The sequence below is a fragment of the Armigeres subalbatus genome, chromosome 2 (genome assembly GCF_024139115.2).
Source record: "Armigeres subalbatus isolate Guangzhou_Male chromosome 2, GZ_Asu_2, whole genome shotgun sequence".
Taxonomy (NCBI): Eukaryota; Metazoa; Arthropoda; class Insecta; order Diptera; family Culicidae; genus Armigeres; species Armigeres subalbatus.
The window spans coordinates 447408418-447424089 of record NC_085140.1 but is presented as its reverse complement, the minus strand read 5'-3'; the positions used below and the strand labels follow the sequence as shown (position 1 = coordinate 447424089).

Genomic DNA, 15672 nt, shown 5'->3' with positions numbered 1-15672 from the left:
CGAGGAATAACCCTCCTTAATTCGGCGTACACAATTATGTCCCGTATTCTGTTCAACAGATTGAGACCGCTTGAAGAGTCCTTCGTCGGCGAATACCAAGCAGGTTTTCGTGAGGGCCGAGCAACGACGGATCAAATGTTTACCCTGAGACAAATCCTTGATAAATTCCGGGAGTACAACTTGCAGACACATCATCTGTTTATTGATTTCAAGGCGGCGTACGATTCAGTGAAACGGAATGAATTATGGCAAATTATGCTTGAACATGGTTTTCCGGCGAAACTGATACGGCTGATTCGTATAACGTTAGATGGATCGAAATCAAGTGTAAGGGTTGCGGATGAAATATCGACGTCATTTGTTACCTTAGATGGATTAAAGCAGGGTGATGCACTCTCGAATCTACTGTTCAATATAGCGCTCGAGGGAGCGATTAGGAGAGCTGGTGTGCAAAGAAGCGGTACCATTATCACAAAATCGCATATGCTCCTGGGATTTGCGGACGATATCGATATTATCGGAATTGATCGCCGTGCCGTGGAAGAGGCTTTTGCGCCTTTTAAGAGGGAGACAGCGAGGATTGGACTCACGATCAATACCAGCAAAACGAAGTACATGGTCGCTGGCAATCAACGTGGGTTCATTAGTGGTGGTGGTAGCGAAATAGTGCTGGATGGTGAAAAATTTGAAGTGGTAGAAGAATTTGTGTATCTTGGTACATTAGTGACGTGCGATAATGATGTTACCCGCGAGGTGAAAAGGCGTATTGCAGCTGCAAATAGGGCTTATTACGGACTTCGTAACCAGCTTAAGTCCCGTAGTCTGCAAACGAAAACAAAACTCGCGCTGTATACTACTCTGATTCTTCCGGTGGCTTTATACGGCCATGAGACATGGACGTTAAAGGAGGCGGATCGTAGAGCGCTCTGATGTTTTGAGCGTAAGGTGCTGCGGACAATACTCGGCGGTAAACAGGAGAACGGTATCTGGCGGCGTCGCATGAATCACGAATTGTACCAGGTGTATAAAGGGCTGGATATTATTAAGCTTATACAACACGGCAGACTACGGTGGGCTGGTCACGTTGTTCGTATGCCGGAAGAACGTCAAGCGAAGATAATATTTAGTAGAGAACCCGGAAGAGGCCGCAGGCTTCGTGGAAGGCCGCGTACACGATGGCTTTTTGCAGTTGAAGAGGACCTGAGGGCGCTCAATGTTCAGGGCGACTGGAAGCGATTGGCCCAGGATCGAGTCCAGTGGAGAAGGATACTCCATTCGGCGTAGGTTCATCGAAGAGCTGTAGCCCATCAAGTATCAAGTATCAAGTAAGTATCCCCGCCCCCTTGACCTTTCGGAGACCAGTAGGACATAATTTTAATTATATATTTGTAACGGCCTAATCGTTGTTTGGTATCCAGCTGAGCAAGGCTGTTCACTCACTGGCATAGGATGCTGTGATTGAATTAGATCAATGCTCGTCTGCTTCATTCACGCTTTCAATGCCTGGTGGAGAAACTTATTAGTTTAGAATTCATCCACAAGGAGGTGCTACTGTATATGAGAGATCAGTTTGGTTTGATATCTTGGGATCTGTTGGATTTAGAAAGTTGCTATCTTCTCTAAAGTTGTTCAAGAATTGGAAACCAATATGTTAAGAAACTTTTAGTTCAGAATTCAGCCGTAAGCCGGCGCTAGTGTATATGAGAGACCAATTTAGTTCGGTAATCCGGGAACTGTGGGATCTACACACTTAAATTATTTTGCAAACCTCGGCAAAATTTTTGCCGAGATCCAAAGTAACATTTTAATTTTTATAACGCTCTTGAAGACCATAATTTACTCTCTAAGTGTTAATAAAACCAATATAAAGCATAAATGTTACTAGGGATTCCAACAGCCTAGATTCGGTTTTTTTTTTCACCAAAATTCGGTAATTCCTTCACCGAAATTCCGTCAATATATTACCGAAATTCGGAAAAGTTGATTTTTTGCCGAGATCTCGGTAAATTTTACCGAAATCTCGTAATCTCTTCTTTTCGGCAATACTTTTCTGATGCGTTCCCTGTGACGATGAGTCGTAGCTACGCCTGGATTCACTAAGTAGAAGTTTTTTTTTCAAAACTAGGAACGTGGTGCCAGTCTCATTTTGTTATGTTTCAATTTAAAGAAACATAATACAAAATACCATATTTTATAATGATGGTATGTATATGAATAATCTTATGACGGCTTCATTTTTGATAATGTTTACTAATAGCTTGGAAATTGGCGTGATGAAGCTTTATTTTGAAAAGTGAATCCTATAACTGACTAATAAATAATCATTAGTACATTATAGATAATAACAGTTAGTTTGGGAACGATGAAACTACTTGTTAGAACATAATAATAGCATTAGACTACCTTAACAAAGAATACTAAATACTCATCCTACTTGGTTGGCGCTTGTATAAAAATACATATGAGAGAGTTAGTTCTGAAAATGTATTGCGAGAGTCCGGCTACGTGCCCGGTGCCGGGAATTTGGTTTCATCAGTATCCGCTAAGGTGCGGAGGACGACGGAGGTTCTTCGTAGCTTAGTAGGGAAAGCACCTGTCTAGCGTACTGGTTTCGTGGGATCTTACCCCACCGAAGGGAGTGGTTACCCTCCAATACCTTTTCCGAACTAAATCTATCACATGTTGTGCAAATGCACAATCGAGTTTCAGACATAGTAATTAATTCCCACTCCGGGTGGCCTAATACCCGGAACATACAGTCACTCTCAAAATTGAGCGTACAGTATGGATTATTTGATTACATTCGAAAATTTCAAAGGAAATTAAATGGTTGGGTCGGTTATTTTTAATGCATTTCAATATTCATCCCTTCTTTCAATGTATGCGTACATAAAATTGTTGAATTTTTTTCTCTAAAGTTCATTTATTTGAAAATAATCTCAAAATACGCCTATTAGATGTTACAAAATTAAGCGTACAGAGAATTTTTTTCTATAAAATTTCTTATTATAAACACGATTAATGTATTTTAATATTGTTTTTTCATGATTACACTTATAATAATAAACATTCGCTACTTAAACATTCAATGTTTTGAAATTAAACCATGTTTTAATCAAAATGGCGAACAAGTAAGATGCATAAACAATGCTATTTAACAATTCAATGCTGCTGGGCAAAATAGATACTTTAAGATATGAATTTCACCGGTATCGTGTCTTATATATGATAGATAATCGAAATCGAGCGAGACATACGATTAATTTGGGAAAATTCAGTCGGAAAATGATGAAAACAGATGTAAACATACAGAGAAAACGACAAATTTTGGGAATGGCATATTTCAAATTAAGTATAACTTTATTTAAAAGTCGATGTATGGGTAGCTTATAAGCTCAGGACACTCATTAATAATGATATTAATAAAAGAGCAGCACACGGATACATTATAAGATGTAATTTTATATTTGAAGACTCAGTCACCGTAGGAACAAATTTGGTTGAATCATTTAAATTCACCAAAATATCATTAAATAAGCTGCCGAACTCTTAAAAAAGTTTATTTTTACTCGCCACATGGAAATCATCCAATTGTATCCCTTATGGTAACAGACCGTGGAGTTCAATCCAAATTTAATTACGAAATTACGATTTTAGGCTATCTTTTCAATATTAAATCAAAAGTGCTCTACGGGGTTGAAAAGCTGTATTTATGTTCGGTACCTTAAGATACACCTTGTACTTTTATAATTTGACTTTGAATGATTGGATTCAATAATATTACTCTTAGTGATTGACCTGAGACAAAAATCGAGCTTTAAAACAAATTTAAGTAAAAGACATAGTAAATTTGAATTATGTCATTCCTAACATTTATCGTTTTCTCTGTATGTTTACATCTGTTTTCATCATTTTCCAACTGAATTTTCCCAAATTAATCGTATGTTTCGCTCGATTTCGATTATCTATCATATATAATACACGATGCCGGTGAAATCCATATCTTAAAGCATCTATTTTGCCCAGCAGCATTGAATTGTTAAATAGCATTGTTTATACATCTTACTTGTTCGCCATTTTGATTAATACATGGTTTAATTTCAAAACATTGAATGTTTAAGTAGCGGATGTTTATTACTATAAGTATAATCATGAAAAAACAATATTAAAATACATGAATCGTGTTTATAATAAGAAATGTTTTAGAAAAAAATTCGCTGTACGCTCAATTTTGTAACATCTAATAGGCGTATTTTGAGATTATTTTCAAATAAATGAACTTTAGAGAAAAAAAATCAACAATTTTATGTACGCATACATTGAAGGAAGGGGTGCATATTGAAATGCATTAAAAATAACTGAGCCAACCATTCAATTTCCTTCGAAATTTTCGAATGTAATCAACTAATCCATGCTGTACGCTCAATTTTGAGAGTGACTGTAGGCAATTAACTTTGAATGTACAGTTGGATCTTGTTTGGAGGCGATTCCGATGCTATTAAGATCACCATAGCCCATAAAGATAGTATTCGGAGTTTTCTTGTAATGAGCTTCAGAATATGTAATGATTTTTGATAATTGCTTGGTGAATGGTTCTGAACATTTTCCCGCTTTGACCTTTTGGTAAAGTTTCAAAAGCTTTCCCTAAATAATCTTCAAAATTTTAGGCGTTTAATATTCATCAACAATTCAATATTATTGTTCAAAATACGTTTTCAATAATTTTCTAATTCATCATCAACTAATAATAAAACTTGCTTTTGTGAATGATGATTAAATCAATACCAAATTTTCAAAGTACCTCTGTTTTTGTGGGCGGGGATGTGAACGTTGATTTCATGAGTCTGACAGTACTTTTACGTGGACCAGAGAAGGGTTGAAATATGTCAAAGTCAATGTAGTGAAAAACATGGATCTCAGCATATTTTCTGGTAAATCTCATCGCCGCCATCGTGAGTCATTCCAGCACAAACCATTCAATTTAGCATTCAACCTAACACAAGTCGCTCTGATAGGCTGCTCAGTTCGTTCCTTACCGCATGAATGTGAGTGGCCCAATTAAACGCGTGGTGAATTTATGTATTTTGTTGGGTGAATGTGTATATTTTACTGTTGTGAATATCATATCAGCGCACTGAGTGATGTGAGTTCTGATGTTTATTCCTCTCCCTCTTAAGGAATGTGAGATCGATTTCAAGAAAGGAAGAAAGTAAGAAAAAATAAATAAAAATATATCACCTTCATCAAGTGCTGCCGAACAATGAACATTCACAACCCTGGACCAGAGCCATCAATACGTTGTAGAATGCTTATGTTACTTGTTGATAATGTTGGTCTGCGTTGAACTGCTGTTGGATTCCGCCGATCGACGTATGAGTTTTTGCCTGCAGAAGCGGATGGATCGTTTTGAGAAATTGGTATTGACCCAATAAAATTTTAAAACTATCTTTCTGAGCTTCTTTTGTTTGATGGGAATTTTGAATATGATTCAAACGCACCCAAACTGCACAAACCAGACCGATTTGGTTGAAGCAACTCAAATGTGACTATATTCGATTGAACAAAAAATTAAAAAAAAAACTACTTCGGCACACGATGTTCAAGTGGTTTGTGTCCTAGTAGGGTAAACGTAGGGACGGGTTCAACATTGCTTAACTAAGCTGCCTGGTAGCTCCAATTGAATACAAAAAAAGCGATAACATCCTTGGGTGCATCATCATCTTCAATGTCGTATGCTTTGGTTTCTCTTCTTCTTCAAAAATGAATTGATTTTTTTGACAACAAGAAATAAGAAATACGACTTGCACTAATTTCTGTTAATCCAATCAGAGTTTCGTTTTCTGCACATTGTGAATATCCTGATCCAACCGCTGAGCCGATCGAAAAACAAACGATCCGAGGGCAATCAGTATGGCCTCCATAGGACTAGAGTCTACCCGACAAACCAGTGGTCCAAATTGTTATTTTTGCTTAAAAATAATGAGTATAAAAAAAATACTGAAAAAATTCTCACTGCGGTAAAATTGTTGCAAATCGTATAAAGCACCAATATCAAATAACCCTAATTTTGCACAAATTCCAGTTTCAATTAATCATAAATCGTATCAGCTATTACTCGGCCCATAAATGTAAATATATTACATCAACTGTAGGGGAGAATGGTACAAACTGCATGAATGGAGTATAACTCATAAAATCACCCAAAAAATCGTTTGGAGTACATTTCTAAGTGATTGTTATCTTTACAATCTAATATTAGACAGATAGCGCAAAGATTAAGTAAAATCTTTTGATTTTCACTGAGGATCAACAATGTGTGGTTCTTTGAACTCATCATTGGCGTAACTAAGGAAAAATTTTAGGGGGGCTAACTTTTTTCTATTCTTACAATCAAACACAAAAAAGATATGGTTTTTGTTCAACTGTCCGCAAGTTGGCCTACCAAACAGCTATTTCAATACATCCAATGACGACTTGAACAGCTCTGAAATCTGGAAATGTTGTGGGACTCCCAATAACTTTGATACGTAAAGAACTTAAGAGCTTTAGATACATAAGACTTTCGAGTTTTACATATCCATTAGAAATAATTTCAAGTTATTGTGGGCTTCATGGCCGTGCGGTTAGCGACGTCAATCGTCTAGACGCATGTGCTAGGGAGTATGGGTTCGATTCCCCCGGGTAAGGAGGAAACTTGTCGTGATTGAAAAATTCTCCACTGGTGCACTGGGTGTTATGTGTCCTGTCCGTTGTCTCATGTTTAGGTGCTCACCCAAGTAACCAAAAGTTCCTTCAAGAGTATGTTTTTCGCTTAATCAGCTTCACAGAGCTGCTACGGTGTTCCTGTCTTTTTACATTTTAGTTACCTCTCTTTGAAATTTCAGGGTTTACCGAGCTTTTTTCGGATTTCAAGGATTATGTAATTTTTTTTCGGATTATCCAAGATAATTGGAAATTCAAAGTTTTCGGGAAATAGCAACAACATCGCTTGAATACTTTACCAGAGAAATCTGCACAAAAGAAATGCCTTCAAAATGTCTGCTATTACAGGCATACGATACGTTGTACTCAGCTATCACAATATCGAAAGGTTTATTTTGACTCCTTTCAGAAATGCCATGCATCTTTAAGGGTTATGTTGGAAAGCTAGAGGTCATAGGCACGCTTTAAAAAAATACTCGCAATGCAATGCAACGCAATGTAACCATAAAAATCTTAAAGAGTTGATGATTTGCTGATAAATATGTGTTAGAAATTCTTCGGTAACATAAACATCCTGTGTCTCCTGCTCAAGTTAAACAATTGTCTTTTTCATGTTGTCTAAGCAGCATTGAATCAGCATTAAAATACTGTTTCAACTCCAACATTTATCTCGACAGAGTCCCAAAATGACTGTAACTTCGTGTTTAGCATTCCTAACCCAAGATATATCAATTTTTCGAAGTTAGAAAACATGATAAAATTTATTCAACTCACTCACTGAATTCATTATTTGCAGTTACGCCCAGATATGATCAGAGCGCTAGATATTTGGCATACCCATGCAAAGTCGTAGGAATTCTAGGGGAGGCTAACTTGTTTCTAGGTGGGGCTATAGCCCCCCATAGCCCCCCTGTAGTTACGCCAATGGAACTCATCCGTAAAATTTTCGTTCAATCAAATAAGATTTACAAACAACCATGCGTTCACCGTTTATTTCTCATGCAAGTGTGCTATTTTTCCCAGGCCTATTTTGACGTAAAAGTACGTCTATGTTCTCTATACCGAGGTACACTTTGTGATTGCGAAAATATACATTTTGAACGTTTATATATCGGCCTATTCTCGATGGATTTTCATTTGATCAAGGAAGAGCCAACGCTTCTACTTACTGGATACGTCATGGGATACAGCTCTTTCTCGATGAACCTACGCCGAATGGAGTATCCTTCTCCACTAGACTCGATCCGGGTTCTCTACTGAATTCCCACCCCCCATTTGACCCATTATCACCCCCGACGACGGTAGTATACAGCGTGAATTTTGCCTTCGTATGCAAATTACGGGACTTAAGCTGGTAACGAAGTCCATAATAAACCCTATTTGCAGCTGCAATACGCCTTTTCACTTCGCGGTTAATATAATTATCGCACGTCACTAGTGTTCGAAGATACACAAATTCTTCCATACTTCTAGTTTTTCACCATCCATCACCAATAATGAACCCACGTGATTGCGTTTTGCTTATATTGATGGTGAGTCCAATCCTTGCTATCTCCCACTTACTGACTTGATACTTGATGGGCTACAGTTCTTCGATGAACCTACGCCAAATGGAGTATCCTTCCCAGCAAACACAAGATCGTATATCATAGCGAATAAGAGTATAAAGTGGAGGCCATATACGTACATTTTGCATGCTGCCAAATGAAGGAATGCGCCTATATCGCCTCCACCTTGTACACTTATTCGCTAACATATGCGATGTTGTGTTGGCTGGGTTCTCCACTGAACTAGTTCCTGGGCAAGTCGCTTCCAGTCGCCCTGAACGTTGAGTGCCCTCAGGTCTTCTTCAACTGCAAAAAGCCATCGCGCACGCGGCCTTCCACAAAGCCTACGGCCTATTCCGGGTTCTCACGTTCTCCGGATATAGCTCATCGGACTTCTTGAATAGCGGTCACGTTCACTCAAATCTTCTGTAGTTCACGAGCCAGAAGGCTCACTCACATTTAGGGTCTTGACGTTCCAAGTACCGAGTTTCCAATCATATTCCTTATTTCGTTGCTGTATCGGTTGCCAAAAATAACGTTCACTTTTTCTTCTTCTTATTGGCATTACATCCCCACACTGGGACAGAGCCGCCTCGCAGCTTAGTGTTCATTAAGCACTTCCACAGTTATTAACTGCGAGGTTTCTAAGCCAGGTTACCATTTTTGCATTCGTATATCATGAGGCTAGCACGATGATACTTTTATGCCCAAGGAAATCGAGACAATTTCCAATCCGAAAATTGCCTAGACCGGCACCGGGAATCGAACCCAGCCACCCTCAGCATGGTCTTGCTTTGTAGCCGCGCGTCTTACCGCACGGCTAAGGAGGGCCCTTCACTTCACTTTTTCTTCTATCTCCTACAGTAGATTACAAAACACATAAATAAAGCTAATAACAAAAAATATTCTATCTCCATTATTCGTGGTATTTGAGAGGCTTCAGTAAGCTACCTACATCACGCTCGTGGGCAGGGTTTCGACTTTTCGTTTCAATGAGATCAAAGCAAGCGTTTTATGGGCCAATGGAGAGTCTTTTTTCGTTGTTTATGTTGAGAATAATCTTTCATCAATCTTTTCTCTGGAACTAGCCTTGGAAAGTAGGTGCTACTGATGGCCATCCCTCTGACAGCAGCGAAATTTACTAGCCGTAGGCAGTTGTCATTGGTAGCGGAGTGAAGGCTCTCCCTACCGATTATGGAACGGAAAAAGTCCTCTATGGCCATTCGCAGCACCTACTTCCAACACAGCTTTCCGTCATGAAATATCGTGGCGCTAACATCGACTCTGACCACTATCTGGTGATGGGGAAACTGCGCCCAAAACTATCTGTCATCAACAATATTCGGTATCGACGACCACCGCGGTACGATCTAGACTAGAGCGACTAAAACAACCTGATGTCGCCACTGCACATGCGCAGTCCCTGACATGGGGCCCCTCCTGACTATTGAGGACTGCTGGAATATAGTAAAAGCAGCCATTAACGACGCTGCAGAGAGCAACGTCGGGTATGTGGGACGCAGTCACCGGAATGATTGGTTCGACGAAGAGTGCAGACAAATTCTGGATGAGAAGGACGCAGTACGCGCGGTCGCGCAACAGCAAGGAGCCTGGCAGAACTGAAACGCTATAGACGGGAACGGAGGCTGCAGACCCGCCTTTTTCAGGAGAAGAAACGCCGGCTGGATGAAGTGGAGTGCAAGGAGATGGATGGAACAGCTGTGCAGTTTTCAAGAAACATGTAAGTTCTATTAGAAGCAACGCATCCCGCAAAGGTTTCGTGTCGCGAGCGGAGATGTGCAGAGATATGGATGGGAGCATTTTGAAGGACGAACGAGTGGTGATCAAAGCACCACTACGAGGAACATTTAAATATCGCTAAAAGTACAGGCAGCGAGAGACATGGCAGCGGAGAAGATAAGTACTTCAGTTAAGCAGACGATGAAAGCCAAACAGCACTCACATTGAGAGAAGCTAATAAGGATGCCATCCAAGAGCTCAAGAACAACAAAGCAGTTGCCGAAAAAGTACGGCAAATCCTTCAAAAAATGCCGTAAATAACAAGTGCCAGCCATCTGTTCAAGGATTTCAAGGTGGCATACGACAATATAGACCGCGTAGAACTATGGGAAATTATGGACGAGAACAGCTTCTCTGGGAAGCTTACCAGACTGATCAAAGCAACAGTGGATGGTGTTCAAAACTATGTGAAAATTTCGCTAAAACTCTCTAGTTCGCTTGAATCGTGACAGAGACTATGACAAGATGGTGAAGTTTCGTGTCTGTTGTTCTAGTATTAGCTGCTGTATCAGCTTGAGCTTGATTGACTGCTCGTAGTTGCTACTCCATTATGACCAGATCAGCTGTTCTTGCACAGGGAACCAACAGTTGTTTGCTTGGGACTAGCACACATCTTCAATGTACAAGTACTGGTGATCTCATTTGTTAGGTCATACTGGCGCCTGCCACGTCAGAATGCAAGTCAATGTAGGGAAGGGGGAGGAAATGATGATGCAATCACTCGCCCACTGCAGGCCGAATATACCTTTGCACTTGCCCCGAGTTCAAGCGGAATTTGTTGGAATTTCTGGGTTAGGTTGGAGAGGCAGAGGTCCGTCTTGGTTAACGAGCTGCCAATGTGATAGATAGGATAAGGTTAACTGATGGAATTTCTAATTGGATGTAGGAAACGAGCTCTATAGTTCATTTCCAATTCTAGCAGATTACTGTTAGAATACTCAAGTTTAAGGTATAAGAATAGTAATGGAAACGGTATGGAAGTCCATTTCCAGTTCTAGCGATTGCTAGAACATGAGAAATAAAGAGAAAGATACAAAGTAGGAGAATGGAACGGACCTGGGATTGAACCCATGACCTCCTGCGTATGAGGCAGAAGCAGTAGCCATATGACTACCAAGCCCGCTTCGAAACAAGAGAGATCACGCACTGAACTGATTAATTTTATTACCGGCCGCGCAATGCAGAACACAATAATTCGGCCGACCGCGCGATCATTCTGCTGTCCGAACTCTCTAGTATTAGCTGCTGTATCATAACACAAACTCCTTTTTTCCTGCAGTTGGGACATGTTTGTCGTTTAATGACTTAATAAAGAATAAAGGGTTAATCAAGGGACAGCTTCGTGAAATTGTTTATATTTATGAGAAAATATATCCATTTACAATACAACATTATTTTTTTGTACCGAGTTAATACGAAAAGAATGAGACAAATCATTTGATTTTTACTTCAAACAATTTTTGCTCACTTATATGATGTACATAAAAGTGTTTCAATTTGATTTATCCGTTGTGCCGCTTCACAACAGAGAAGTTTTTTTTTATCAAATTCGAATGCATCAAAAAGTCATAAAAACCATTTTTCCTTGGAGACAATGTCAATTGTGCAGAGATAAAAACAATTTGTAATGTTGAATGTATTTCCATGCACATATTTGGGGCATGCAAATAAACATAACATTCAGGTAAACTTGCTGTAACTTTGAAAAGAAATTAATTTAAACAACGATAGTTTGTAAAATTCGATCTAATTCTATTAAATATCAAATTTTTATTTGTTCAACAAGCTGATTTTTGCATGTCGTTGATTTTCCAATTAACAAATCTTGAAATGACCTACCTATCAAAGTTTTTTTCGTTTTTATTAGAGAGACTTGCAGCCCTAGGATGGCTCGTCTCTAGCGCATCAAAGTTGATTGGGACCAATTTGATCAGATTCGTTTCATCCTTGATACTTTTCACTAATCTCATCACGGAACCTTTTCTTACTTTTCCAGGTCTTAACCGCCAACCACATGGAACCGGTCAAAGGCTTCCTCGGACGATACCTGCGGCGGAAACTGTTCAACATGGAACTCCACTCGCAAACACTGCAGCCTCAGCTGGAAAAGGTCCTCAAGTGGCTGCCATCGGTGTGGCAGCACATAAACAGCTTCCTGGAGACGCATAACTCCAGCGATGTCACCATCGGACCCCAGCTGTTTCTGTCCTGTCCGATGAACTTGCAGGATTCGCAGAGTTGGTTCACAGACGTGTGGAACTACAACCTGGCGCCGTATCTGATGGATGCCGTTCGGGAGGGGGTGCAACTGTACGGTCGGCGGGGCGGAACTTGGGTCGATCCCTGCACCTTTGTCCGGGAAACGTATCCCTGGCCCGTCGGACCCACAACGGTTCCCCAGTTGAGGCAAATCACCGCCGACGATGTGGGTTTGGAAGCCAGCGCACCGGCCAATTCCGAAAACCAAGATCCACTGCTGAACATGCTGATGCGACTGCAGGAAGCGGCCAACTACAACGGCAATCAGGAGCCGGACTCCGATTGTGCCAGTTTGGATTCGAACATGACTCACGACAGCTCGGCTGGGGCCGATTAAATGGGGATTCTAAGCGGGGTGGTGTGCTTGGGAAACTGTGGACAATAAGGTTCTGAAACACCGTAGTCAACAATTATTACGTGTCAAAGCTGGTCAAGATTTGAGCATGGCATATTTTATTGGAATTGGTTGAATCGTTGAGTCGAGCGATCAAAGGAAAATGCTAAACTTTGTAGGGTTTGGGGGAGGTTTCACATATATCTTCCATTTACTGATATTTTTCGGTGATTGCAAAACACACACAGATTGGAACGAAATCAAAGTCATGAAGAAACAGAAGTGTGTGTTTTGTTATCTCCGCAAAATATTAGCATATTGGGTACATGAGGGCACATGGAAAATATTAAAGTTTTACATCATGAGCATGGGGGTGTGTAGAACGTCGAAACGAAGAGAGAGCATGAACCGTGCTGGCGAATAATTAATTGAAATGTAAGGAAGTGGACACCAAAAAAAAATAAAAATAAAACATAATAATTAAACTCATTGTGTGATTCTGCCGCCATAGAGATACAGCCAGATGACGAGTGGCGCGGAGGTCAAAAGTAATTGAACATAAATTCGATGAGAGCCGTGGCGTTGACTAGCGTCCGATATTGCGTTGTGTTGTACTGTCAATGTGGGCTTTAATTGAAATCAATGAGTTTTGAACTCAATAAAATTAATTTTTGCATTTTCATGTCGTAATTGGTGTGCAAATTTTCGGAATTGATTGCCCATGTTTGATTAATTTCGAGCACGTTTGTGACACTTGTTTACAATGGTTGACTACATACAAAGTAGTACATCTCAAGTGCTGGGAAGCGACCATATGTATGGTAATACAATACATTTTTGAAATACTTTTCTCGAAAAATTATTGTTTTTTGGACAAATATTATCTTAAAAGTGTTTCACAGGAAGCATCCGGATCTCCGGTAACAGCTTTAGCTACTATTTTGTACTTTTTTATTCATTTTCTCAAGGCGTTCTTCAAAAAGTTTTCAAGACGTTCACGGCAAACAGTCTTTGACTGTTTCGTGAATTCAATCCACTCTACAAACATGGAAAATAATTTCATAAATTGGTTATAATTATATTCTTGCTGCCAAATAGTATTTTTGTTAATAGTCATAATGATCGCTATTAATCGTAAGAAAGTGTATGAACTTTTTGAAGAGTCGAGAATTGAGCAGCTTTCTTTTGAAATTCGAAAACTCTTCGTTTTTAACAGTTTTCAGACATCTAAAGTACCAAAAATAGATACTAGTACGGAAACCAGAAACAATAATTAACGTTTAGAACTGTGACGCACCAACAAACGTAGAATCCAATCCCCGTTTCCAATATTATTGTAGGATGCCCCAAATCGACTGACTGTTAAACACGTGGAAAATGTAAAAAATGCTTAAAATCACTTGTTAGACTGTAAATATACACAAAACTAAAACGCGAAAGGATTCACATCAAAAGTCTTCACACACTGAGAGAGTTCTATGTTTAGATAGATAACGAAATAAATGATATTTAAGGGGTTGAACCATACTCACCATGTTAGGCAATGTAAAACACACATACAGACTCTGACACTAATAATACACTCATAAGTACGCGTATCTCAGTGTAGAATTTTGTACCGCATTGTAGAATTGCTTCAAAAGCTTTAATATTGGAATCGTATAACTAACGCCAATTTTTGGATATTCTCAAACTCACACAGCCATTCACTAATAAAATAACTTATTCTATATACAAGAATAAATCGTAAGACAAAGTTGAAACATTTCCATCGTAACTTCTGCAGAATAGACAAAGCATTAACCTCTATGTGTTGAAAAAAAAATGTACGTATCGAAGTTGTCACTAAGGTTGCATGAAATTTTTCCAAGAAACATCTCCACAGCATCAAACTACTTTTCCATTTTAGCTAGTTACAAATTCTTCATAGAATCAGTTCACCATCTAATCATCGGAGAATGAAGCTCAATTGCCTTGTGCTTGATAGTGGTGGCGTGTGATTTGGCGAAGGAATCTTAGGGAAGACACGCGCTTTTGCATGTCGACGCGCCGACTTTTATTGATCTTAATTGTCAACGATTGAACAGTCAGCACTGACAAAACAAATTAAAGAAGGGCAACAAATCAATGTACGAGCAGTAGATTAGGATCGGTTGGAGAGCTCGGGGTGGAATCTAATGCAAAATATGCCAATTTATTATTACGATCTAAATAAAATATAACCGATTACTCTACTGATCGCTAACACGAAAGATGCAGAAGTTTGTATTGGATGACGAATAATCGGGTCCAGATTTTGGAAGGAAAAAGGTATCATAATGTGGAGATAAAGTTTCTCGCTATTGATGAAAAACAACAACAAACAACTATTGAAAAAAAAAACAAATCTTTATTGCTATATATTATATTATACAAAAAACAGAACGTCAAAACGATACAAATATTACTAAGGGGTGTCTAGAGAGACTCCTCGTTTATTGGGCACCGGAGCTTCAATAAACAACCAACCAATGGAACGTGATTTAAATTATTTAAACTTAAAGTTGAAATGTTTGCATCCGAAATCTCCATGTTTTTCGTTCCCCATTTTATTAATGCAATGCCATACGAATCTACGGGGTTGTTATTCCTATCTTTGATTGCAACTCACTCAAAACTTCTTCAGCGAATCGACACCACGATCTAAGCAGTATTTTTGTATTTTTTTGTGTATTTGGACACCGCAGAGTACCTACCTGATCAACAAACATGGTTTTAGTCGACATTTCAGTAAAATTGAGACTTCGATGGCTGAGTGACGGACAATCATGCTTATTCTACGTCTCGCACGACTCGAGACGACAACTCTCGTCTCGTTGTCGTGTGACACGTCTCACCCTATTCCGAATGTCGTCTCGCGCGAGGTGAGACGTTCATTTCATATCGACAGGAAGGATGAACCAACACCGAAGTGCAGTTCATTCGAAGAAACGTCAAATTGAGAAAAGTTTATCGCGGAATTTAGAAAAGGGCGAGGAAAACTATGTTTGG

General features: G+C 39.3%; 1 protein-coding gene across 9 annotated transcripts in view; it reads left to right on the top strand.

Annotated features, from left to right (window-relative positions):
- Nucleotides 1-15178, top strand: part of LOC134213704 (protein sickie) — a 241842-nt gene extending 226664 nt beyond the window's left edge. For all 9 annotated transcript variants that reach the window (XM_062692997.1, XM_062692992.1, XM_062692996.1 and 6 more), the window contains one exon: nt 12046-15178. In XM_062692997.1, coding sequence (XP_062548981.1) covers nt 12046-12645 — 600 coding nt within the window. In that variant the 3' untranslated portion in view covers nt 12646-15178. The remainder of the gene's footprint in view (nt 1-12045) is intronic.
- Nucleotides 15179-15672: the final 494 nt, after the last annotated feature.